This window comes from Fusarium falciforme, chromosome 4 (assembly GCF_026873545.1).
Source record: "Fusarium falciforme chromosome 4, complete sequence".
In the NCBI taxonomy this organism is placed as follows: Eukaryota; Fungi; Ascomycota; class Sordariomycetes; order Hypocreales; family Nectriaceae; genus Fusarium; species Fusarium falciforme.
This window is the reverse complement of record NC_070547.1, coordinates 2523777-2548237: the sequence shown is the minus strand read 5'-3', so window position 1 is coordinate 2548237 and position 24461 is coordinate 2523777. Positions and strand designations below refer to the sequence as shown.

The 24461-nt window shown below is 54.1% G+C and overlaps 9 protein-coding genes across 9 annotated transcripts; 5 read left to right on the top strand and 4 right to left on the bottom strand.

Moving 5' to 3' along the window:
* Positions 1-8801: 8801 nt before the first annotated feature.
* NCS54_00553500 (Hypothetical protein) lies at positions 8802-9727 on the bottom strand (the record flags this gene model as incomplete). Its single annotated transcript, XM_053151036.1, has 3 exons — positions 8802-9295; positions 9435-9544; positions 9609-9727. 3 exons carry the CDS (start codon positions 9725-9727, stop codon positions 8802-8804), a joined length of 723 nt encoding a protein of 240 aa, XP_053007011.1.
* A 1188-nt stretch (positions 9728-10915) lies between these two features.
* On the top strand, positions 10916-11800 carry NCS54_00553400 (Hypothetical protein; the record flags this gene model as incomplete). Its single annotated transcript, XM_053151035.1, has 3 exons — positions 10916-10972; positions 11082-11519; positions 11573-11800. 3 exons carry the CDS (start codon positions 10916-10918, stop codon positions 11798-11800), a joined length of 723 nt encoding a protein of 240 aa, XP_053007010.1.
* A 369-nt stretch (positions 11801-12169) lies between these two features.
* NCS54_00553300 (Hypothetical protein) lies at positions 12170-12394 on the top strand (the record flags this gene model as incomplete). Its single annotated transcript, XM_053151034.1, has 2 exons — positions 12170-12200; positions 12255-12394. 2 exons carry the CDS (start codon positions 12170-12172, stop codon positions 12392-12394), a joined length of 171 nt encoding a protein of 56 aa, XP_053007009.1.
* A 311-nt stretch (positions 12395-12705) lies between these two features.
* NCS54_00553200 (DUF4110 domain-containing protein) lies at positions 12706-14956 on the bottom strand (the record flags this gene model as incomplete). The annotated part of the gene is made up of 4 exons (XM_053151033.1): positions 12706-12981; positions 13039-13266; positions 13317-14813; positions 14909-14956. 4 exons carry the CDS (start codon positions 14954-14956, stop codon positions 12706-12708), a joined length of 2049 nt encoding a protein of 682 aa, XP_053007008.1.
* A 584-nt stretch (positions 14957-15540) lies between these two features.
* NCS54_00553100 (Trimethylguanosine synthase) lies at positions 15541-16447 on the bottom strand (the record flags this gene model as incomplete). The annotated part of the gene is made up of 3 exons (XM_053151032.1): positions 15541-16114; positions 16166-16264; positions 16317-16447. 3 exons carry the CDS (start codon positions 16445-16447, stop codon positions 15541-15543), a joined length of 804 nt encoding a protein of 267 aa, XP_053007007.1.
* A 355-nt stretch (positions 16448-16802) lies between these two features.
* Positions 16803-17944, top strand: NCS54_00553000 (Hypothetical protein; the record flags this gene model as incomplete). Its single annotated transcript, XM_053151031.1, has 3 exons — positions 16803-16970; positions 17024-17107; positions 17159-17944. The coding sequence occupies 3 exons, from the start codon at positions 16803-16805 to the stop codon at positions 17942-17944; spliced, it is 1038 nt and encodes a 345-aa protein (XP_053007006.1).
* A 204-nt stretch (positions 17945-18148) lies between these two features.
* Positions 18149-18848, bottom strand: NCS54_00552900 (Dolichyl-diphosphooligosaccharide--protein glycosyltransferase subunit OST2; the record flags this gene model as incomplete). The annotated part of the gene is made up of 4 exons (XM_053151030.1): positions 18492-18848; positions 18382-18439; positions 18266-18329; positions 18149-18215 (listed from the first exon to the last, which is right to left on the bottom strand). The coding sequence occupies exons 1-4, from the start codon at positions 18747-18749 to the stop codon at positions 18149-18151; spliced, it is 447 nt and encodes a 148-aa protein (XP_053007005.1). The 5' UTR covers positions 18750-18848.
* Positions 18849-19144: 296 nt separating this feature from the next.
* NCS54_00552800 (Hypothetical protein) lies at positions 19145-19576 on the top strand (the record flags this gene model as incomplete). The annotated part of the gene is made up of 3 exons (XM_053151029.1): positions 19145-19147; positions 19197-19332; positions 19383-19576. The coding sequence occupies 3 exons, from the start codon at positions 19145-19147 to the stop codon at positions 19574-19576; spliced, it is 333 nt and encodes a 110-aa protein (XP_053007004.1).
* Positions 19577-20096: 520 nt separating this feature from the next.
* Positions 20097-24156, top strand: NCS54_00552700 (WSC domain-containing protein; the record flags this gene model as incomplete). The annotated part of the gene is made up of 4 exons (XM_053151028.1): positions 20097-20488; positions 20546-20590; positions 20647-22686; positions 22737-24156. 4 exons carry the CDS (start codon positions 20097-20099, stop codon positions 24154-24156), a joined length of 3897 nt encoding a protein of 1298 aa, XP_053007003.1.
* Positions 24157-24461: the final 305 nt, after the last annotated feature.

Sequence of the window (24461 nt, the reverse complement as noted above, 5' to 3'; positions counted from 1 at the left end):
ATGAGCGACCGGGTACCTACCGTGCATTCCTTCCTTAACCCGACTCGGGAGAGCGCAGAAGGAGGACGTCCCGAAACAGAGAGTGCTTTCCGTTTCCAGTTCTTCAAGTCTCTAGCTCGCTGGCCCTTGACGCAGGTTGCTATTTGCCACTTCACACCAAACACTTTCAAACCTCAACAGTCGATGCCGTATTCTCATGACGGCCTGGCCTGCGATCACTTCATGGCTTGCTTTTTTTAATACCTTCGTCTTATAGAAGCAATCTCGTTCCTGTGCAAGGCATTCCTAGCATCTCCGGTCAGCTTGTCCTGGCCTGTCGCCGCACAAATGCGATCCTGACGGCTATTGTATCCTATTGGGGCACACAACTGGCAAATTAAGCACCCGCCATTGTGTCCCCGATGCAGCACAGCAGCGCCATGGATGTCGGTCGTGACGGCGGGCGGATGGCGGATGACACAGGATCCCTTCGCAGCTGTGCAACCACACCGCAGTTGATCGCGCCAGCATCGTCCGCTCTCAAAATACCCCCATGCAAAGGGTTTGCGATTCTCGCAAAAGACTCCGTCAATCCCCGCCGCCAGTCCACAGTCTTGAATTTCGGCCTCGGTACGCTTGGCTCGTCGTTCGCACCAAGCAAGTGAGCACCAAGACAAACGCAGTACGTACCGCCCAGGCCCCGGAGCTAAGAAGTTTCTTCCAGCGTCCCGATCTCAACCACTGAGAAAGGCGGCGTGAGTCGACCGACAACACTCGGACAACCCCAGAACCCCTGATCGTTGGGCGACCCCCATGCAGCGAGCGAGGCAGATGTGAGAATCCAGACTCACCAAAGCGCACAGCTCTTCTTCGCCGATGGAACTGGTGTTAGCGGAGCGCAAGCGATGCGTAGCAATGTAACCCTCGATCATTCAGCCGGGCGACGTGTTGGCCGTCAGTCTCAGCCTTCCCCAGCCTCTGTGCGACGCTGGAAGCGATGGCATCGGCAACCTCTTCTCGTTCTTTGGTGCCCACTCAACACCGCTCAAGGGGAGCATGGGGCGACAGTGACAGCTCTGGGTGGTGGCACGGCCGAGGGAGATGCTAGCCGTTGACAGTGCTCACTTCCGACCTTGTTGTTCATCACGCAGTGATGGATATCGGGCATCTCAAGTTGGTGTCTCTAGGGGCGTGGCACGATCGGCAGCGAAACGACGGCTTGCGTGAAGTTGTGTAAGCGGCTTGACACCACACCTGCAGTGTACCGCTCCGGTTTCCAGCAAGTTGGTTCTTCGGCTCTTGACATTTCCGAGTCCAACAAACTGTCGTACGGCTCTGTGGCGATATTCAGGCCATCATGCATGCAAATCCATTTGATTGTCTTCACGTCATGATGTTTCGCCCACAGAGAGTGTATCAACTTCGAACAACTACTCGTTGACGACATTGAGAGGCTGCTCAAAGACGTGGGCAGCAACCCACCAACAAGGTTCGCCCATCTGGACGATCAAAGCCACGACCGGTGAAAAGGTGAAAGGGAACAGGCGGTTGGCCCTTGGCGGGCCCATCCGCAAATTGCGCACCTGCAGGACAGAGACGCCAGGGCTGGCACCAATGCAGTGGGGAGATTGGGGATGTATCCGTGAAGAGGCTTGAGGGGCAGACGACGGATAGTCCCAATTGAGTCGAATACACGGCGCATCAATATTCGAAGGAAAGGCCTGCCAGCGGAATTGATGGTGGATCGTTCAGTTGCTGGCCACCCATGTGCTTCAACGGTGCTCAATGGCATGCGAATCAACGGCATGGATTAAGCGACGATTTGGACACTCACTTGAGTCTCGCCGGCCGGGGCGGATCACCGGAGACGACAACAGCACAGGGGTGGGGACATGCCACCTTTTCCCAAACAGGCAGTGCCCTGGAGCTGGAGAAGCGCTCAGGACCTGGTCAGCCTTGAGAGCTGGAAGTGATGTATCGATCAAAAGCATGGTACAGCACAGCAGCGCCGTCATCGTGCTTCTGGTTCGCGAGAATACGCCAATATGAGGGTTACACGAGCCCGGCTGGTGTGTGCCGCTGAGATTCGGGTCGTAAACCGCTGTGTGTTGTACCAATGAGTGGAACCTACCTGTCCAGCACATTCGCCGATTTCCTCATCACACTGCCCTCGTCGGCCGACCATACCATGGATCGCTAAACACTGGCTGCCAACGGGGCTCAGGGGAAGAATCCGAGCAGCCGTGTTCTCGGCGCGCTGGAGTCAGTGACGCCGTTTCACCATCTTCAACCATGTCTCCTCCGTTGCGCGTTCACGATGCCAGCAGTTGATTGATACTCTCAGTGCAGAGCGGCACATCTACACCCTGACCAATCCCAAAAGGAAGACGAATGCTTGGGAGCAGTGGACCATTCTCCATTCTGAAGTGTGCTGCACAATCCACTTCTCAGGTACCGAGTGGGGTAAAAGCAGAACAAACCTCACGGCACAACCGAAGAGAACGGTCTCGACTTTCAATCAGGCCCTCGTGAGGGTGAGAAATCCGTACTCGCACCCGCTTAGGGCGGCTTCTAAGGGAGCGCGTTTCCTTTTTTCACTCGTCCCCGAGGAAAAACATAGCCGCTTTCAACTGAAGTTGAGAAGCAACCGTCTGTTGGTGCCAGATGTGGAATTGTTGGTGTTGTCGGAAGGGAAACGGATGTGTCACATCGTGCTGGGTGCCTTTGCGGCGAGTACCAGGACGGTCATTGCTTGCCCAGGTCCAAGACGGATGATCTCCATAAGATGTGCACTATTATGCCCCCATAAGGCCCAACTCAAGAGCTTAAGCATTGGAGCGGGGGCAGAAGCCCATATCTTGGCATAAGTTCCAAGGTAGGAGGTGCTTGGGGGTTAATTACTCCATATCTGCGGCATGTTCCATGCCAAGGAGAGGAGCAGTGGTCAAGACCACAGGCCTGGACTGCTAACGATCAAGACGCAGGAAAGGATGGCCACCGTTCACGGGATCAACGGTAGCCGGTGGGCCAAACGGCGGGGATGGCGCCGAGGCACAAAAGTCGCGATTCCCAAGTGATCTGGCAGCCTTGTCTGCTCTCGGGTATACCTGTTCCGGGGAGAAGGGCGGGGGGCAGATCTTGTCGATCACCTCGGCCATTGCGTCGAGGGTGCGGCTCTGGACCGTCATCAGGCTGCATTGCTGATCCTTTCAAGCAGAAGGCACCCAAAACCAGCAGTGCATCGAGTCCAGATCAGGCAATCGAGGAGTGCTCACAACTTCGACCCCTTCCCAGCTGAGAATGCTGAGCTGACTGCAGGACGCTGTTCCTGATTGAGCGGCCAATTGAGCGACAACGAGCACTTTCATCCCCCCTCGGCACTTACAAGTTGAGGACGTCACCCAGTCCAGTGCGGTCTGTTCTCTTTCCCCACGTCGACAGCTGCTCGAGTCTGCCTGCAGGCGTAGCAAGTGTCGGCCTTCTACGTCCAATACCACGCTCCGCGGAGTGGGCCTTCGGCGACTACTCGCTACCAAGCGGTGCACAGCGCAACATCGCGCAAAAAAAGAGGGTAGCACTGGCGAGGACCAGAGGCTCCGATTGAATCCAGATCCAGGAAATTCCAGGATCATGGCTATAGCTGAACCCGTCCCTCGGTTACGAGCACCGGGCGCTAGAAACACGGGCCGCAATATTACCCTGAGCTGCATTCTGCTGCGACGACAGTGGCGGAGAGACCAAGGCGACAGAGTCTAGGAGCGAAACGGCTATCTTGAAAAACGTACGATTTAGAAAGGTTATGGACGTCTGTGAGCGAACAGGACCCCATTTTGTGGTGTTTCCGGGGAGCCCCTCAGCCGCCCGCCTGGCGTTGAACAAGCACAACGGCTGCCTCATCAGAGACAATGTCTCAGAACCGCTACGGAGCCTAGCATCTACGGCCCATTGATTGGCTGTTGTCTTGCGAGTTTTGAGCCCTGGGCTTAGCGCCGATGAGGAAAGGCTGGTCTGCCATGTCTCCCTGCCCGTTGAGCGTCGCCCAATGCAGCAATATCACCGATCTTTTCCTCCGGAAGCTTGCCCTCCGCCGGGCGCCTGGAGCCTTCCGTGCGAGATAGGGCAACTACAATCTCCAACTTTGATCCGACAACCCAAACACCAATATACAGCTTCGCAGAGGCTATTCTACACGATCTAGGGAAATGTCAACAACCAGATGGTTGCAAACTTTGAGATAAGATTCAAACGCCAGACCCAAGGACCAGGTCATGGTCATCCGCCGCATTGGTAATACTGTAGCGGCCAAATGGAGACAGAGTGGGATCGTTGGAGGTGCTAGCGAGTAGTTACCAGGACGCTGGAAAGCTCTAGGCTGTGGCGAGTCACTCCCACGTCAAGCTCCATCCATCTGGGCAGCTCCTAAGCCATTCAGGCCAGCCTAAGGTGATGCGAAAGTCCGAAGCCCCTGTTCGATGGCTTGCAGCTAGCGCTGAACTCACGCTCTCTGTCTGCGCCTCTTCTCAACTCGATCGTACGGGTTCCTATCTCGGCAATCCAACCTCAAATCCCCAATAACCTTTGAACCCAGTTCCCTGCACCTTTCGCCAACAGGATGACGAACACTCGGTGCGACATGAAGGGCACGGTTCGTTCTTTGCCATCAGCATTCGTCGGATTGCTTCCGGCGGAGCACATGAACCCATACTGGCACAGGCGTCTCACAATACAAGAGGAAGCTAGGTGACACAAATTTCCTCCAAATGGCATGGGCGAGATCTTGCAATTAACTTTTCAACAAGACCACGAGGGTTGCCAGGTTGCTGGGGAAGGAAATGCACCTGAACCCTGTGCCTCAGGGATAAGGTATATTGAAGCCAGTCGTCGGGCGCGCCGTTGGGAAAAGAAAGCTCTATCAAACAAACGAAAGGTTCGAGACGCAGAGTTTCTTGAGGATTTGTTTGGTCTCCTTGGCACATGCGCTGCAGGAGGGTGAGCTCAAGGCGCAAAGCTCATGCCCATGCCTTTTCCGGACAGCGCATTGGGCGGTCTTCTTCCCCGAGTACACGGAGGGTACCAGAGAGCTCCGTACCGTCAAGGATCATGAGGGATCAGACGACAGAAAACGACGAGGGGGGCCAGCAAGCAGCCCCAAAGAAGCACCGGGGACAGGGGTCAGGGGGTGCCGCGTTTCTCAACTTGTCCAGCAAGGCCAGAAGCGGATCCCTCCCACACGTGGCCAGCAAGCCTCGGCGGTGGCACTAGTCCCTCTCGGGACTCTCTGCAGTAAAGTTGTTCTAAGGCCTTGACTTTGGGCTGGGTGAGGGTTCTTGGCGTTTCTCTCCAGTTGAGCGTGAAGTGGGAAGAAGAAGCCGATCACCAGTGAAAGCGATGCCGCGGCTGCCTCGCGAAACAAGACGAAAATCTCGCTCCGAGTCCAGGCCCAAGGTACCAGGCACAAGATCCGCAAAGTCTGGGCGTCGTATATGCCGACACTTGGTGATGAGCCGCCCAGGAAGCCAAGACAGGCGGACGCAAAGTTGGAGATGGCTTACAAGCGCCCAAGTTCCAAACTCATCAAAGCTCCAACATCAACAATCATCACGTAACGACACTGGCCTTCCCAAATAGGGAACCTGGGAGAAGACAAGCTCATACACAGGTGGAGTCGGGCCGGACGGGGCTCCGGTCTGCTCGGACTCCCGTACGGAGTTTGGGGTCTTCGGCCATGGAGATATTGACCATTCGCTCCGGCCTCTCTGCTTCCATGCCTACGACTCCCACCACCACGTCCGGACCCGTCCAAAACCCAGTACTCGCCAAACCGAATCCGCGCCGAAGTGGGGCGATGGAGGCGGCGGGCAACTGACTCGCTAACGGTTGCTTCACTTGGGAGCCGCTCCGTTGACCTGGAGCACATAGGGGTTCAGAGCCATTGCTTCTTATCGACAAGACGCAAACCACAGTCGTGGTGTTTTACCTGATGTCCGCACTCTAGGACGAGTTGAGTGTTTTTGCCGGGAAAGGGGGATACCCATCAGTGTCGCGAGATTCAGCCCACATGGCGGTCTCGTCTAGTTTCTTTCTTTTTTCTCTCGCTTACTTGATATCTCTCGCTGTCATGAGGCGATGTGTTGGCATAACAGATTTCTTTTCGCAGCACCGGCAGGCTGGGGGTTTGCAAAAACACGCCATGCTGCCAGTGCTCGGACTCTTACTCAACAAGAGTCTTTTTGGGCCTCTTTTTTTTTTTCTCGGCCAGGGCTGCAAGAATAAGGAGAAAGACATGCGTACGCATGAAGTGTGCCCACGCATGTTAGGCTGACGAAACAACAAAGCAAATCGGTTTAGCATCTGGAACATGGCAAAGCCCGCCATGGAGTGGCTGCGGCGGGCGCATGAGGCCAGAGGAGACCAAATCTCCTTTACGCCAGCCACCATCACGGACTACGACACGAATCGAGAGGGCGTCTGCATCTATGGCGGGTTTCCAGGGGACCGGCGCTGGCCCTAGGAGACTAGGAAGCGAGAATCCAACCAGCCGGGATTTCGTGGGGCGATGGGGTTGTGGAAGAACGATGAATTGCATCCTTTTTCGAACGATAGGGCGGGTGCCAAGAGTCGGACGGTCACTGACTACACTACTGCTGCAGCCTACGTACGTCTGTATACGCACGCACGCGCGACGGTGTTTTTCCCATTCACATCTATGTGCATTGGCATTGTTTACTCTGGCCGCGCAAGAGCCCCCGTTTGCCCGGCCGTCTCCGACAATGTGGATGCACAGATGAGTTTCCAGATCCCGATGGATCCTGATCCTACCGGCCGGAAGATCTCCCTTTGTTTCCAGCCTGGGGCCTCCTGGCTTCCCCTGGCCCAACGTGAGTAGTTGCAAGGGGGGCCGGCAAACAGCAATCACAACACAACACAACACCAGAGGTTTGTTTATACTGAGGGAGTCCCAAATCACCACTCCCTTCGCTTCACGTCTAGCGCCGTGGCGGACATTGGACGCAAAGCCACCAGATCAGCCTCCATGTCACTACCCGCCCCTTTACGAAGGATAGCGACCTCATTGACAGCTACACCGGCGTACGGGACCTTGCAGCCTGCGCTTGTGGCCGTGAGATGATGGCACGAGATTACCGTCGCCGGTCAAAGCCCGGATCTCGATTTGCTACAACAAGACAGACCGCCCATGACTGAGGGTATCCCGGCGTGCAGGATTCACGGGAAGGCCGTCATGTTGTGCAACCAAGCTTAAGATTACAGCTCTCATCTAATCTGCCGCTGCAATCCTTTGCGCTGTCCAACGTGATGAAAGACTTTTTTTGCCATTCATCTGCCCTGATACTATTTTGGTGTTGGTTCAGACCTCAAGATGTATGTCACCAGCCCAGAGGTGATTTCACGCACTTGGATCCTCCTGGGTGATAGGTGCTGCCTGTCAGTCCAACCTAAACAGTTTGCTTTTTCCGTTCCACCCTCCTCGGGCATGGTCCCTAGAAAGGAATGACTGGACTGAACTGAACCGTACCGTACCTGCAGACTGCAACACGACAATAGGTAGGGCAAAAAGCTCCGCCTTTGTGATACCGCCACAGGTCCGCCTCGGGCGCTGGAAGCGTCTCGCGACGCCGGCGGTTTTGCGAGTCTTTGTGCCCAGGCTTGCCGAGATGCCCTCATCACCCTTTGTTTACCGTCTCGTCGCGTCAGGGGCACGGGTGCCCAATCTCCTTGAGTCAGCCACGTGTGGCAGCGTGGGGAGAAAGGGTGGGAAGGGGGAGAAGACAAAATCGACGAAAAAAATCGACGCGCCAACCAACGGTTTTCGCCTTTGCAGACACAATTGCCCACATCGCCTTCTCTTCCCTGCCTACGAAGTTCTCCCCTCCCCTTCCCCGCTTGACGGATGAGCGGGCTCAATGTTGGCTGCCCTTGGGCTTCCCTGGCGAGCTCGGGGACGGTGCGATGACGGCCGGCAACCGAGACATTTCCAATCGGCTCCAACAGGGCAGCGCCAGGCACGCTACACGTCCGAGGATAGGCTAACCTGGAGTGGCGCGATCGCTGGGCGCGCTTGACTGTGGGAAGACAAGGCAAGACAGGGCGACGCCCGTTTGTCTCGCTGGGTAGCGCAATCGGGACACGGGGGACAGTTGATGCCGAAAAGCAATGTTGGACAAGACAAGACAAAGAGAGCATGAACTGCATGCAACGAGAAACCGCGTGCTCAGTCAGGGGTGGCTTTGAGAGGTCTCACTTGTGTGGACTGCGGGTGGAGATGAGGCGTGGAAGGTCGCGATGATCCAGGCCGGACAATGGTGACAAAGACGGGAGCCCTTATCTCGCCCTGAGTGTCTGAGTGTCCGGGTGCCTGGGCAGCTGGGTGATGAAGGCTTCACGTCAGGGATCTACCACCAGAGTCTCCCTCGAGCAGGTGGTTTCCGCACTCGACGGAATATCTTCACTGGGTCTCACTGCACGTTGAGAGGCCGCTTCGCTTAGGCGTGTCGATCATCGATCATCGTGGGTCAGGTCGAGATGGAGATCCCCAGGGAGATGAGATGAGGGCAAGTGCCGAGGGACAGACAGCTGGTGATGTCAAGATGCCCTCTCTAGGGCGATGATCGCTGGCCTAACGTTGTCTATTTTCCCTGCAAGACCCAACCAACGCCCGTCCGTCTATCAACTGAAGATTCTGTCACGATGATGAAATCGAGCGATTTCCTCCCTGGCGGGTTCCATCTGGTCCAACAAGCCCTCCCTTGGGCGCAGAGTTCCACTTCCAATCTCCCTCGTCTCTGGCTCTGTCAATATCGGACTCAGAGTCTGAGGGCATTCGAAACCTCAATCGTCACCCTGCCTCCCTCGGTCCGGAGCACCTTGACGGAAGACAGATCCTGGACTACCCAGTCTGGCTCGGCGGCGACGACCTGCTCAACCGTATGGCTCGTCACAAGCCCGAGGACCTTGCACCCAGCCGCCTTACCCGCGCGAATTCCGGCCGGGCTATCCTCGAGCACGAGGACCTCAGCATCCTCTCTTTGGAGGTCGAGACGCTCGCGGCCGAGGCGATAGCATGCGGGGTCTGGCTTCCCAACCTCGACAGACTCGGCTGTGACGAGACGATCCGACGGCGGTGTGGGCAGGTCTCGAGCACGGAGCCATCCGGTTACGAGGGGTACAGTACCGGAGGTGACGATCGCCCAGGGGCTAGAATCGGCGATGAGAGCCTCGAGCATAGAGCGGGCGCCCGGGATCTCGACAGCTTCATGGCCGTGGTACTTGGGAAGTCGGCCTTCCATCTCTCTCACATCTTTCGAAAGATCAGCAGCTGCTCGCCGTGGTAGTTCCGTGGGCCGAGCCTAGTCAACCAGGGAGTGGATTGATGCTCAAGAGCGAGGCGGTTGGCCTATGTGTCTGTCTGTGGACTGGTGGAAAATAACGCAACTTACAGTCCCAATTGGCCTTTTCGGGGGCCAGAATTTTGAGGATGTCTATGCTGCGGCGTCCATGAGAAGTCTCTAGGATGACCTCGGGCGCAACTCCTATCTCGTTGCCGATCCTGGTGGGATGTCAACTGGTCGGTCCGATGGCGGACGACGCGGGTGCAAGTGCGCTGTACTCACGTTTCCCAATGCTTAACTACAGCTTCTGTGGAGTCGATGATGGTACCATCCATGTCAAAGAGGAAACCATCAAAGGTAATCTTCTGCGGCGGCAGAGAGTAGTCTGGGAGTGAACCCATGTTGTGTGTATGTGTTTTTGGTGTTGGGGTGGTGAGTCAAAGGTGACCAGCTGATGATAAGGCCAGTTTCGCAACGTAGTTGGGTAAGTCGGCTTCTAGTTTCGTTGTAAGTAGGTTATTTGGGGTGCGGGTTGGCTATTTTATATCTTTGTCGTGGTCGCCGTGATGATGAAAAGGTTTTGGTAGGTATGGATGAACAGGTGAAGCCAAGGTGACCTCGTGGTTGGCTCGTTTTGGTAGCTCCGCTCACCGAGGCGGTATTTCCGCAGAGGTAAAGTGGGGGGCTGACGATGATATTGTCATCAACGAGTTAAGGATATTGATAATAAAGTCTAAATGGTGAATAGAATTCATCTGGCATAGGTGAGGATATCTGGCTGAATGTTTTGTCGGTGATAGGTCCGTGTGCTATTGTTTCGGCGCATGTACAGGGTGCAGTCTAGCATCAAGTGTCTAGGTTAGCAATAAAGGTACTCACTCAACCATGCTGCGCAACAAACAACATTGATGAATGCATATGCGAACTTGGTCTTTACGGTCAAGAACCTGACTTAGATTTCCATTGGAGTGGTTGTTATCTAGGCAGTAGGTGAAGTTCAAGTTAGCTCTAGTATGGGAATGGAAGGCCGGTACACGCACTCAATCTGAAAAGAGAACTACCTAATGAAAATACCGACAGGTGGTTGCAGCACATCAAGCAGGCAATAGACCAATCAAACCAGACATATCCAAAACCAACCGCAGACCCAACACTACCATTTCATACAATTCCCACAACTATATAGTTGGAATGTGAGTTCAATAGGTATGAACCCGGAACTCAAGTTCTGTGGCAACTACCCTAGACCTTCCGATTCCGGTTGGTTGCCGCTTTAGGAAATCAGTATATGAAGATGCGGGGAGGGTCCTTGGGGGGTCCAAGCCTCCTCTCGACCATAGCACCCGCGTCGGGGATCTTTGTATTAAAGCGAACCGAGCTGGGACGTGCTGTGCCTGGAAGCAGCATCATCTGTCGCCAGACGGGGTCCAGTGGCAGTTCTCGTCGTCGGTGGTGCTTGATGCCGTGCCCTCGACTGACAACCCGCTTCTCCCAGCCTCAGGTGATGACGAACACTGACCCCCCACGGGTATAATAACCTTGGATATCCCCCCATCCCCTACCCCCAGAAGGAACAGGAATCATACACGATGGGTTCGCAGATAGGGGATCCGGATGAATTGACGGTTCTCGTCACGGGCTTTGGTGTACGTCTATTCCCCTCCCTCACCCCCCGCATACGCATCACCACGTCACTGTCACGCGAGATACACGAGCTTGTTTGATATCACAGCTGCTGACGCGAGTTACGAGCAGCCCTTTAGGGAGCAATATCCCATAAACCCCTCGTGGGAGATTGCCAGCGGTCTGCCCTCCCACCTGCCGCCGCTGCGGGCAAAGAACCCGAACTCGCGGCACGTCGCCGTTGCGCTGCCCAAGGTGCGCATCCTGGTGCACCCGGAGCCGATCCGCGTCAACTATCGCGTCGTGAGGGAGCTGGTGCCGACGTTTTACAGCGGACAGCGGATTGACCTGGTGATCCACATTGGCATGGCGGGCCCGCGGCCGTTCTACTGCATCGAGAGGAGGGGGCATCGTGATGGGTACAAGCACACTGACGTTGATGGTGAGAGGCCTGATGAGGAGGAGGAGCGTAAGCCTGGGAGCGATTGGCCGTGGCGGGGTTTGCCCGAGGAGATTGAGACGGAGCTGAACGTGGAAGACGTGCTTGAGCGATGGCAGGCACACAGTTCGGTAAGTCGTGACGAAGAGGAGGATTGCGTTTGCCGATGCTGATACTATCGCAGGAGGATATGGACCTTCGCATTTCCGAGGACGCGGGGAGGTATCTATGCGATTTTATCTACTACTCGAGCCTCGCCGAGCTGTGGAAGCTGCAGCGGCCGAGAAAGGTGGTGTTTCTTCATGTGCCGGCCGACGCATCGCACCAGAGCATCGAGAAAGGACGAGAGTTGGCTGTGAATTTGATAAGGTCCATTGTCGAGAGCGAGACGGACAAGTCGCGGGAGGAGTAGGGGGGGGGGGACATGTCAGCATGTATGCATACGGGAGTTTGTATATTTTTGTTTATATCAATGACATCACAAGCCGAGGTTTTCACTACAAATGCAGTTCGGCGACTGTATGCATCGTTCGCCGACCTGGTGAGGGCATCCAATGGAACCGGCTTACAAAATATTCTGCGTGATAGGTTGAATTTAGTAATCCGCCCCGGGCCTCGGAGATGCCGCCGCGACTGGATTGCGGAAATCGGGGACGGGAAGATATACCTAGGCCGGAACCTGATAAGACCAACTCCACCTGGGGATATATAGAACTTGACTGTGCATCTCTAACCTTCAATCACTCACATAAACTTAACTCTCCGTTATTCAACCGTCACAATGTGCAAGAAGGCCACCTGCGGAACCTGCAGTAAGTAACTCTCCCCTCATCACCCAAAAAACACACACTAACCCCCCCTCCTAGACAAGACCTCCTGGTGGGGATGCGGCAGCCACATCTCTTCTGTTCTCGACAGCGTCCCCGCCGCTGAACGCTGCGAGTGCGAACCCAAGGTCGAGGTCGGGGGAACCTCGTACCCTCCCATGGCCGCGTCGCCCAACTGACTCATCCGCAACGCCGCTGCGCTGGTGCTGTGGACGCGTGGGAAGAAGGCCGTGTGGTCGCCTACTGGTGTTGTTGAAGAACCGCTGTGATTAAGGGATGGAATGATTTGATGAGGCGTGGCGTTGGGAGGTGAATAGAAAGATAAGCTGGAGGTGAGCTCGGTATCATGGAGTTGGGTTGAGTTGAGTTGCCAAAGACAAGATCGGTCAAGTCGAATAGAATGTCTACAGACCAGCAACAAACCGTCCTATCAAAGTGACCATATCCCAAAGTGTATATATATCTGAGATCTCCAACTACTCCCTCATTCTTATCTCCTTCTTGCACCCCCGCCAGCACCAGCATCACCCCTCTCTGCCAAACTCACCACCTCCTGGATGCCAGCCGCCTCCTGCTCTTCCTCCAGTGCCACAATCTCCTCACGGCAGTCCCACCACTTTTCTTCACTGAGCTCGTACGCCTTGGCCTTGATCTCCTTGATGGCCATGGTCTCGGGCTGGATGTTCTTCCATCGGAGGCTCGTCATCAGGATTTCCTGCCACTCGGCTGATGTGCGTGAAAAGAACTCGCGTCGGCTTTCGAAAGGCTGTCATATTGTCAGAATGAGCTCGAAACGGGCGTAAAATATGATTTGGAAACTTACTCTGGGGTGTGGGAGTCCGTCATCCACAGAAGCGGCTGTGGTCTCAGTCTCGTCATCCTCCGATGCGGCTATCGAAGGCTCCGAAGAAGCCTCTGAAGAAACTTCGGAAACTTCATCCTGCTTCTTCTTGCGCTTGCTCGGTGTGAACATTTGAGTAGACTCTTCCTCCTCCTCTTCCTCTTCATCCTCATCGTCCTCGTCGTCTTCATCATCCTCATCTTCAGACTCCTGCAATAATTATTAGCTTTGGAGTTGCAAGTTAAGAGCAAGCAACTCACAATCCAGTCCTCGACAGGTCGGGTAAAGATCTCCTTGCACCCGTCCATCTTTCCTAGATCAATCGCGTACAGATCATCAAAGGTAAACTCTCGATCCCCCTTTTCAAAGGTGCCGCCGTAGATGTAGAGAACATCATCCTGGACAGCCAGCTGAGCGTTGAATCTCATATGCGGGGGTTCCATGGTTACTAGCATCTCCCTTGCTGGCTTCTCATCCTCCTCCTCCTCCTTCTTGGCAAGTTCAATGTCATCGGCGTCCTCGAGCGAGGCACCCGTTTCGAGGGCGGCAAGTTGCCTGAGAAGCTCCTCTTCGTTTGCCTGAGCTCGTCCACGACGTCCACCTCGAGGCTCGGGGGCGGCCTTCTTTTGCTGACGGGGCTTACGGAGACCCATGGGCATGAAACGGTTGCGCTCAATGTTCCAGGCGAAGAGCTGGTTGAAAAACTCACTGTCCATACCTTCCTCGCTCTGCTCAACGTCGTGTACTCCACCAAACATGATACCACGACCCTTATGCCAGGTCATAGTTGCTCCAGCTCGAGTAGGGTTTGGTGCGTTAGCCGGCTTCTTTCGCCTCTCCCAGCGAACTGCAGGGGGAGTGTTGGGGCTGGCATCAGTAGGGGGCTGGGTGATCCTGAGGTAGAAGCAGTCTTCGTGGACCTTGGGGATCAGGACGTTTCGCTGGGCTTGACTGGGCCCCTTGTTACCCTTTTGCTTGACATTCACTGTCGCCTTGACTCGTGAGTATCCTCCATAGAGGGCCGCGCCTTGCTCATGAGGAAGTAGGGTGAAGGATGATCGAGCGTTTGGCTTGAGCTGCGCAGGAGGCAGCTGAGGGGAGTGCCACACAAAGTTGATGGTGTCAAAGATCCAGAGGTCAGCCAGGTACTTTGTCTGATTCGAAGTATCCTGGAAACCACCAAACAGAATGATGTACTGCTTCCAGTAGGTCATGCGGTGGCCACTCCTAGCAGAAGGGCTCTTGTCCTTGCCCTTGACTTCGATCTTTGTCCACTCCCTCGTCGCAGGCTCCAGCCTCCAAAAGTCTGAATAATGATGGAAGGTTCCCTGCTTGGGCGAAGAAAACTCTCCACCAAAGAGGTAGACGTGGTTTGGGTTACCAGCTCTGGTCCAGGCATGGCCAGATCGAGGAAGGGGGGCGTTGGGCGAGGTGACGCAGCGCCACTCATCACGACTGATGTTGTAGATGTTCAAGTCGTTGTAGAACTGGGCGAGGGAACCGTTAAAGTACTCTCCACCAAACAGTAAAAGAGTGTTGCTGTCATGGGGAGAAGCCATTAAAGTCGACGCAGCTCGAGCCCTTGGCGGCGCCTCACAGATCGTCTCTGTGATCTTGAGGAACTGTTCCTGCTGGCGACGATACTCCTCGAGCACCTCATCAAGATCAACATCCTCGGCGTCACTGCCCTCGATCTTGGCAGCCTTAGTCTTGGCCTTCTTTTCTCCCTTGCTGGCCTGCTTGGCCGCCTTCTCAGCCTGGTAGAGGGGGTCAACATCTCAGCGTCGAACGATGGAGGGGCAATATTTGGATGGAGGGGTAGTAGACATGGAGGGGCAAAGCATCTTCGCACCTTTTTGGCCTTTTTGGCGTCGCTGTTCTTCTTCTTGTCCTTGGCCATTTTTCACGGGATATTGCTTGCACTGTGGATAAGTCTTGTGAAGCTTGGGATTTGAGGCGAAAATCCTGCGCGTGGATGGGGTTGCTCGAGGTTTTGATCAAGTCAAATTCTACCATTCACGACACAGTGTCATTTAAACGATGTGCACTGTATTTCAACCTGACGGCAACAACGAGCCTGACGAAGAAAGGAAATGGGAGTTTACTAGGACTGACAAAGGCTGAAGTGAGTAAAGGAGATAATATTCACTGTTTCATGATTCCATCTTGATGGCCTCTATCGTTTCACAGATCGTGCATGCAGAAGGTTGTTCAAGTTGGGCATCCAAAAGAACCAGTATGGCCAAAACTCTGCATGAAGTGAATAAGAGCAAATGGTTTCTGTCCTTGAATTCGAATTATATGACGCTTGTTCTATAAATTATATCTGACATTACCCTCTTTGACCGGCCGCACAGTTGTGGAATTCAGCTACTGGACACTGAATATTCACACATATCGAATAACCACCTCCACTCAAATGGCTCAGACGCCTTCCAGAGACACCTGACCTATTCATCCTTCTGGCGCCACTGACTTTGATACTCACTCGCTCGCTTGTTTCGGATAGGTTCCTGGCAGGTAGGCCACCATGGCCTTGCTGGCACCCTCCATACAGTACTGGACTACCTCGACCTTGCGATCAGGAGGCGCCAGCTTGGCAATCTGCCGAATGTCGCTCGTCCGGGGTAGGAAAAGGGCATGATCAAGCCTCTTGTATGCATTGTGCAGGTCGCCGAGGTTGTAGGGCTGCATGTCGTACAGATTAAACACCTCGTCAGTGCGATATCCGGGGCCTCCCCACGGCGGACTCGCAAATAGCACCGTTTCGTCCAGGTTGACCCTCAGGTCTGGATGGAGCTCCTCGGGGTGGTTGAAGAGCTTGTCGAGAAACTCAAAGCTGTCTCCGAGCACCCAGGTGATGAGGCCTGGTTCAATTCCGTAGACTTTGGAGTTGTTTTGGGCACAGGCAAGAGTTGAAGGGTCGCGCTCAACCGAGATGATGCGGCTCCATCGTTCTGAGAGGGTGAAGGCGATGGTGTTTCCCCCGGCGCCGGCAAAGACGTCGATGAGAATGTGCTTCTTCTTGTCGGTGCCATACATGTCATGTGCGACTTGACTAAGGACCTGTTAGACACAGTGACCGTGTCAGAGTGAAGAGGAGACTCACTTGGCTACTGGCTCAGGAGTGACGCCAAACCAGGCATCGTCTGTCATGTAAACGCCATAGTCGTAGAGGGAAAAGATGGAATATCGTTGGGCGAAATATCTAGAAAGCATTAGAATGATTCAATCTGAAAGATGTTTCTGTAATATCTCACTTTTGAATGTCCCAAGGCACCTCGTGTTTGCCCTCATAATGAAAGCAATCTTCGTTGAGAGGGAGCTCCTCTGCTGGGCTCATCGAGTACTCTGCATCCCCCGACGCCATATCCACCTCTTGGCTGCCCATGATATTCACCTCGTTTGATGTAGAAAGATCTGGTCAGGTATCATCCTGCGTCAAGTTTAATAAAGTTTTAACCTCGAGACAACTCGTGACGAGGCAGCTCAAGAGAAAAGGATGGATGAAATTCAGCGCGAGGCTGCCAAATCTAGCTCCCCACAGCGTCCATCCATATCGGGACTAGCGCCTTGGCAAACAGCGCCAGAGCTGCAAGGCTGTGCTCGATGGTGACAGCTTGCTCCACGACCCGCCCTTGGAGCTGCAGTGTCGCTGTCCTTCTAACCCAAGACATAACAGCTTTTAACACCCTTCTCCAACCCTATCAGTATTACGACCGGCATATCGAACCTCTCAAAGCGCCATGTTCAATGCGCTGAATCGTTTCATCTCGCGCTTGGACGGAGATGTCCAGCAGCAGAGGCGGGAGGAACGGGGCTCTTTTGGCTTCCAGGTCTTGAGGAACACCAACCTTGAGCTTGCTGTCGAGCCCTGGTTCGACTTTATTGTTGGCATCAACGGACGACCTATTGTACGTACTCTGCCCAACCAGCTACTTAGACAAACTCCCGCTAATACACTCAGGATAACCCCGAGCCCGCTTTGTTCTCTCAAGAAGTGAGGAACTGCGCGGGCAGCACAGTTACCCTTGGACTATGGAACGCAAAGGTAGAGACACCCTTTGTCTATCTCTTAAGCAGCCTACTCACCATCTTATAGGGCCAACGGACTAGGGAATTGCACGTCCCAGTTCCTGTAGACACGGCGTCGCTCGGCCTCTCCCTCCAATACGCTCCGCTTGCTCTCGCCGCCAACATCTGGCACGTCCTCGATGTCCCCGCCAACTCCCCCGCTGATGTCGCCGGCCTCTTGCCCTACAGCGACTACATCCTGGGCAGCCCCGAGGGTGCATTGTATGGCGAAGGTGGTCTGGGCGAGCTCGTCGAGGACTTTATCGGCCGGCCGATGCGCATCTGGGTTTACAACAACGAGTACAACGTCACGAGGGAGGTCACAATACAGCCTAGCCGGGACTGGGGTGGTCAGGGTGCTCTGGGCTGCGTTCTTGGTTACGGCGCCCTCCATCGGATACCGCCTCCTCTGAGCGAGCCTGTCGATGCACCGGGCGAGACAATGTTCGATGGAGGAATCAACGAGAAGAGCGCAGACATCTTTGTACCCGCTGTTGGGGTGCCTGCTGTTGGAGCTGGAACCACAGAGACGCCACCTCCTCCTTCTGGAGATTTCCTTGTTCCAGCTCAGATGATTGGTACATCTCCTGTGAGCGCGCCGCCAAGAGGAGGACACAAGAAGAAGGAACGTCACGGTCACAGTCCCAACAGGATGATGGACGACTACTTTAAGGAGGAGGAGGAAAAGAGCCGAGCTGTTGACAATGCTCCGTCAACCACAGGCTCACCACTCCCTCCTCCGCCAAAAGCACACGGTCCCCCCAGGGCCTCTCCCAAGCCGGAGGCACAGGCCGCTGGAGGTGAAGCAGAATGAGTCCATGGCAAAGTAGCATGCATATATAAATGATTCCCCCCTTGTCGACGTTGACCTGATCTATTTCCTCGCTTTCTTGCTGGCAAACTTTTTAAAGACTTTCGTGAAATGCCGTCTAGTATTGTACACTGCCTGTTGGGTCCGACATGTCCCCCAGGAAGCCCCTATTCCACATGTAGGGCGATTCTGTCCGTTCTCGACGCTCTAGTTGATGAAGTTGACACAGAAGAAATGCAGGATCAAGCTGCAGACGACATAGTCGGCGAATGCTCTGTGGTAGAGTTAGATAAGATACCGCGACAGAGTATTGGGGGAACAAACCTCTCGGGAGACACTGAAGGGAACTCGGTCTTGTTGGATTGGCTGGTCTGAACTCGCAATGACACTGGGCAACACGTCAGCACCCCCTTTACTTGAATCCAGACACAAATACATACCCGTCAGGACAAACTGTCCAACCGTAGCCGAGAAACCAGACAGGAAAGCGTTGAAAGGCTGTATGCTCGTTAGTATCTGGTACGTCTCGCATGATGCGCCCGGAGCTTACGTAGTTGCCAGCAAGCACGCAGTAGAGGAACTGGAGAGCTCCAACGGCCACGAGGAAGACGAGGAAGACGTCAATCAGCTTGGTGCGCTGGGGGGTATCCTGGATATAGTGGTCGTAGATGTTCTGCAGCACCTTGTCCCAGCTATCGCCGCTCTTCTTAGGCTTTGGCTGCGAGGCCGAGGCGGGTGCGGTAGCGCTGGCCTGCGCAGTAGCAGCGGCCGTGGGGGTGATGTCGCGGGCGTTCTTCTTGGGCGCCATGATGCTTTCTCGATCGAAGGAGGGGACTAGAAAGTTGGAGGTGATCGGTCGAAGCGGGCACGTGTAGGTGAAGTTGGTGATGGATCGCGGCTTGGAGGTAGTTGGTGGTGGTGGTTCATGCTGGTGCAAGCCAGAGCTCCAGATGGACACGAAAGCTCCAAGGTGGGTCGAGATGTGATTGGTCAAGATGGCGACGCTAGAATCCGGGGGTCGGGCCCACTTTCGCCGACCCGTTGATGTCGTCAACTTGAATGCCCCGAGCTCCGACGGGCTTCCATCTGTCTTTTGTATTTATTCGTGGTCAAGCTTGAAATTGGTTCTCTTTCACTTGAAACTAGCATATCAAGGGGATCAATTACCCACAAGATCATCCAATTGAACTAGAAGCACTCACAATGGTTGGTCTCCTGCTTCATCTCCTGTCTCACTGACTGACACCTGTCATAGGCGGCTCCCAACTTCCACGACCTCGAGATCCCGGCCTATGTCCTGGGTGCCGTGACTGCCGGTGGCGGTATCATGGGGTATGCGCGGACGCGGTCCGTTCCATCCATTGTCGCAGGCTGCGCCGTTGGTCTCTTGTGTAAGTCTAGGCCACGTCGTCAACCAATCCTCAGCCACTGACTGTCGCAGACGCCCTTGGCGGCTACCGTATCCAGAACGAGCAGTCCTACGGCGTTGAGCTGGGCCTCCTGGCCTCGATTGTCCTCGGGGGCTCTGCGTTTCCCCGAGCCATCCGTCTGAGGAAGCCGGTTCCCATCCTCCTCAGCATCATCTCGGCATTTGGCCTGTTCACTTTCGGTACTGCTCTGCGAAGGAAAGCTTAGAATTTTCAAATGAGGAATTAGTGCGATCAATGCAGTCTGTTATTTCACCACGATTGCAAGTTGTTGATAGCAAGTTCTTGCCGCCGTACAAGTCCTCGGCAAATAACGCAAGGAGTCAACTGAAGCCATGTCCAATATTGTCCAAGTGCCATAAACGGCAATCACAAAGGTCTTGGCGCGAGAGACACTGATTGTGATGGACTCAAGTTGCCCCTGGGATTGGTCCCCCTGAGCAGAGGTGGCTTGAAGGGCTGTGAATCTGGTATGCATCAAAACTCGCCCTTGATTGTGTCATCAGCTCACTACATTTGCCTCGATCACTGCAGATGTACCAACCAAAATCGTTAGAAATGTTGAGGTTTCAAGTACTGATTAAAATGCATTCGTGAGATGCAACAGGGTGATCGACTATGTAGGGCGATGGGCATCCGCCGGCCTATTTATCAAATGGGAGACCTGGACTTGGCGAGATTGAACTCCTGCACAAGGAATCAGCGTTGCCTTTGCCGAAATCTTCAACATGAGGCTTCGGCTGAGCCGCTTGATAGCCTCGGCTATTTTGCTGTCGCTTGGTGTGGGATTCACAATTGTAACCAATGCTGACGGCAACACATTGGGCAACGCCATGATGCCTGGTTCCGGGATAACTCTCCTGTCAGGTTCATACACTGGGGCCTCTGTCGCCTCGGGGACATTCAGCGATGGGCCCTTTGGCATCAGCTCCGGCACAATCTTGACGTCGGGACGGGCAGATGGAGCTACGGTACCCGGGTCAGACAACGACAACGCACAGCCAGGATACATGGGGGGCAACACATTCGACGCGGCGGTCTTGAGTCTCGACATCTCAATATCTCCGCCGTTCACCGGCTTTGAGTTGGAATTCGCCTTTGCGTCCAACGACTATGGCGGGTGAGCTTTGAACTTGGCCTTATTTCCCTTGAGAATGGCGTAGCTAATTGATCCCAGCAATAATGACGCTTTGCGTGTTGACGTAGCCAGCAATAGCTTGACGTAAGTTGCGAACCTTTCTTCATCTTCCACAAGTATGAAGCGGCTGACAATACCAGAACAATCTTCGACCTTGTCAATCCTTTCATGGACCCCCCATATTCCATCACCCCCCCGAACAGCCTGACGAAGTACGACAAATCCAGCCCGCCTGTGCTCATAGGGTTTGCGACGGGCTCCGGAATAGTCAATGTCAAGATCGCCGTGTATGACCTGAACGACGGGTTCGAGGACAGCGCCGCTCTCATCCGGATGAGAGGTTGTGTGAATTGCCCTGCGGGCCCAGAAATCAACTATGAGACAAAGACAGTCACTGTTACCCCTGGGGAAGCAGAGTATTTCTCCACTGTCAAGGCGTCTGGGACTGCTACAGGATACTACATTCAAGGTGTGTCAGCAACTACAACTGCAGATACAACTACGACTGAAGAGACAACTACAACCGCATACACGACTACGACTGAAGAGACAACTACAACTGCAGACACGACTACGACTGCAGAGATAACCACAACTGCAGACACGACTACGACTGAAGAGATAACTACGACCGCATACACGACTACGACTGAAGAGACAACCACAACTGCAGAGACAACTACGACTACAGAGACAACTACAACTGCAGATACAACTACGACTGAAGAGACAACCACAACTGCAGAGACAACTACAGACATAACCACAGAGACAACCATAACTGCAGAGACAACTACGACTGAAGAGACAACCATAACTGCAGAGACAACTACGACTGCAGAGACAACTACAACTGCAGACACGACTACGATTAAAGAGACAACCACAACTGCAGAGACAACTACAGACATAACCACAGAGACAACTATATACTTCACCACAGAGACAACTACAGACATAACTACAGACACAACAACGGTCCCAGATACAACTACGACTATGGACACGACAACGACCATGGATACGACTATAGCTATAGACACAACGGCGACTACAGATACAACTACGGGTACGGACACGACTACGATAGACATAACTACGGCTGAGGATTCGACCACCACAGCGGATTCAACTACCACCACGGATTTGGACACATCCACGGATTCAACTCTGACAACAGATTTAACTACGACTATCGAATCAACCATAACCGACACAACTACGACGACCGATATCACTACAACTGCCGATACAACTGTGACTACCGATTCAACTGCGGTTATTGATTCAACCACCACCACCGACTTGACAACCACAATCATCGACTCGACCACGACTGTCTACTCAAGCGAGGCCACCAAAGACTCAACTACAGATAATGGAGAATCGACAACAACCACTGCAGATTCGGCTACCACCAACCAGTCAACTGAGAGTCTTGGGGAGACGGCCTCCACAGCTACCACTACCTCTGCCCAAATCTCTTCCATAGCATCTACCGAAAGCGACGCAACATACGAGTCTTTGACCGACACGACCGAATCCACAGCTGTGCTCTCCACCTTGGAGTCGTCGTCCGCCTTGGATGCCACTCCTACCTCTCAGTCTACGACTGAAACGGCGACTGATTCTACCAGCGGCATTTCGACAACGGAGTCAAACGAGTCTGAGAAGCCACAACCTTCTACTGCCAGCGGGCCATTTACATCCTCCGTGGACACACCTACAGGGAGTGTTGAGTCTTCCAGTACGAATACGCCAGTTGGTCAGTCCTCCACCAGCGCCCTTTTACCAGAGACTCTGTCACCAGATACCTCTTCTCTCTCGTTTCCTCTACCCGAATCTTTGTCTACAGGCTCGGACTCACAGGCCCCGTTGAGCACAACATTGTCGGCCCAGGACTCTGTGACCGTCGACTTGACAGCATCCTCGTCACCCCTTGCCACGAGCTTCTCGGCTGGTTCTTCTATTCTTTCATCTTCAGATTCAACCTCGACAGTTTCTGGCTCCACCCCCAATGCTTCAAACGTGCCAGCTATAGAACGATATATATACTTTGGGTGTCTATCGTCCGTACAAGGCTACCCGAACTTCAATATCGTCGGTAGCGCAACTGATATGACACCTCAAAAGTGTATATCGATGGCCATCGGGCGGCGGTTTGTGGGCATCCATGATACGTTAGTAGCCAAGCTTGAAGCTCCAGTATGTGACTCTGACCATTGCTTAGATCTTGCTACGCGGCGGATTCTTTGGATTCCGCTGAATTGACTGTGGATGCCAGTTGTGATCTTCCATGCCCCGGGGACCCAACACTCTTCTGTGGCGGGTTTCTGAATGCGGATGCGAGTAGGAGCAAGAGACACCAACATGACCGACGCATCAATCGCCGAGATGCACCGCCGGGCATCTTGCTCACCTTGTATTTGTTTGCCGAAGCCAATCAGGAGTCCTCGAGCGAAATCACCGCGGTGAGCACATTGTCGACTAGCCCTGATCGAACTGTAGTCTCGCAGTCGAGCTCTGGGGTTATCTCCATCAGCCCAACACTGAGCGAGCCTGTCCGAACTTCCACAGCTGGTCCCGGGGATGTCTCGCTCAGTTCGACGCTAAACAACCCTGACCGGACATCCGTTTCAGCGGTTAATTCTGAGGATATCTCACTCGAACCGACGCGGATAGGCCCTGACCAAACCTCGGCCTCGATAGGAGGTTCTGGGGATGCGTCACTTACCAACTCTCCTCCTTCTGTTCCTACCACCTTCTTGCCCGGTGTGAACCCTCCTCCTCCACACTCGAGCCCATTCAACCCGGGCAATCTGTCGAGGGCCGCAACCTTTGAGGCTATTGTCACAACGGTCGTCTATACCGTGCTCGACCCTCACGACCCAGCCTATCTAACCGTGGCCGAGTTTTGCACAACACTCAAGTATCCTCCCTGCCGCAACTGTCAGTTCCAAAGGATACCGACGGTGGAAATGACGACTATTCTAACCGCCTGCGACGCGTGTGGCTATCACGGAGAGAGCAGCATCGAGCTGACCATTCCGCTGGGTGCTAATCCGGCGTTGATGACGAGCAACCCCTATACCCCGGAAGATGGCCCAGATGGTTCTCCCGCAGCTGCTCACGATGAGAATCCAGGCCCGAAATATAGGCCAAGGCCGGGGGGAGCTGAAGCTAGGCCAACAGTTGTTCCAGTTGGACACCCCCCTTCAAAGCCGAATGGGCATGGTGGACATGACCGGCCTGTTATTCACCATGACGAAACAACTGGAGAGCACAACGAGGAGAATAACCCCCCTGGGGGTAATCATACACCAGTTGGTAAACCTGGCCCTTCTCAACATGAGCAAGTTCCAAGCAACGATCATGGCGAGCCTGCCGGACCGGGATATGAGCCGCAAATAGGGCCCGGCAAAGATGGAGCCATCGTCAAGCCAACATTGGCCCCTTCAGTCGAGGCTGTACCAAAACCCGAGCCAGCCGGAGCATCAGCTGACCTAAAGCTGTCTACGGTTCCTATGGCAAACATACCGTCGACGCCTCCAGATTCTCCTGTCATCGTGGCAGCCGGCCATGTAGCGAGGGGGGTAGACGGCGCATTGACATTCTTTGCTCTCGTAGCTGGACTTTTCCTCATGTTGTAAGGATCTTGGTTCATGTACATAGTTGTCACCATTCATTACGATGTTTCCTTTGTCTTTTGACTGTATGGTTGTTGTAGTTAGCACTACTGCATAGACGGCTGGATTATCACCCCATCGCTTGAAGAGTTGGGCATATACACCAATTGTATCCGTCACTGCTTCGAATCGAGTCTGTTAATCGAGTATAGTTGCGTGGTTGATGATTGTACATTGCGGTTCGTTCCATACGCCCGCTCCATGCATTCCAATTGTCCCAAAACGCCAGCCCAGTCATGTAGTATACAAAATCGTAGCAATCAACTCGG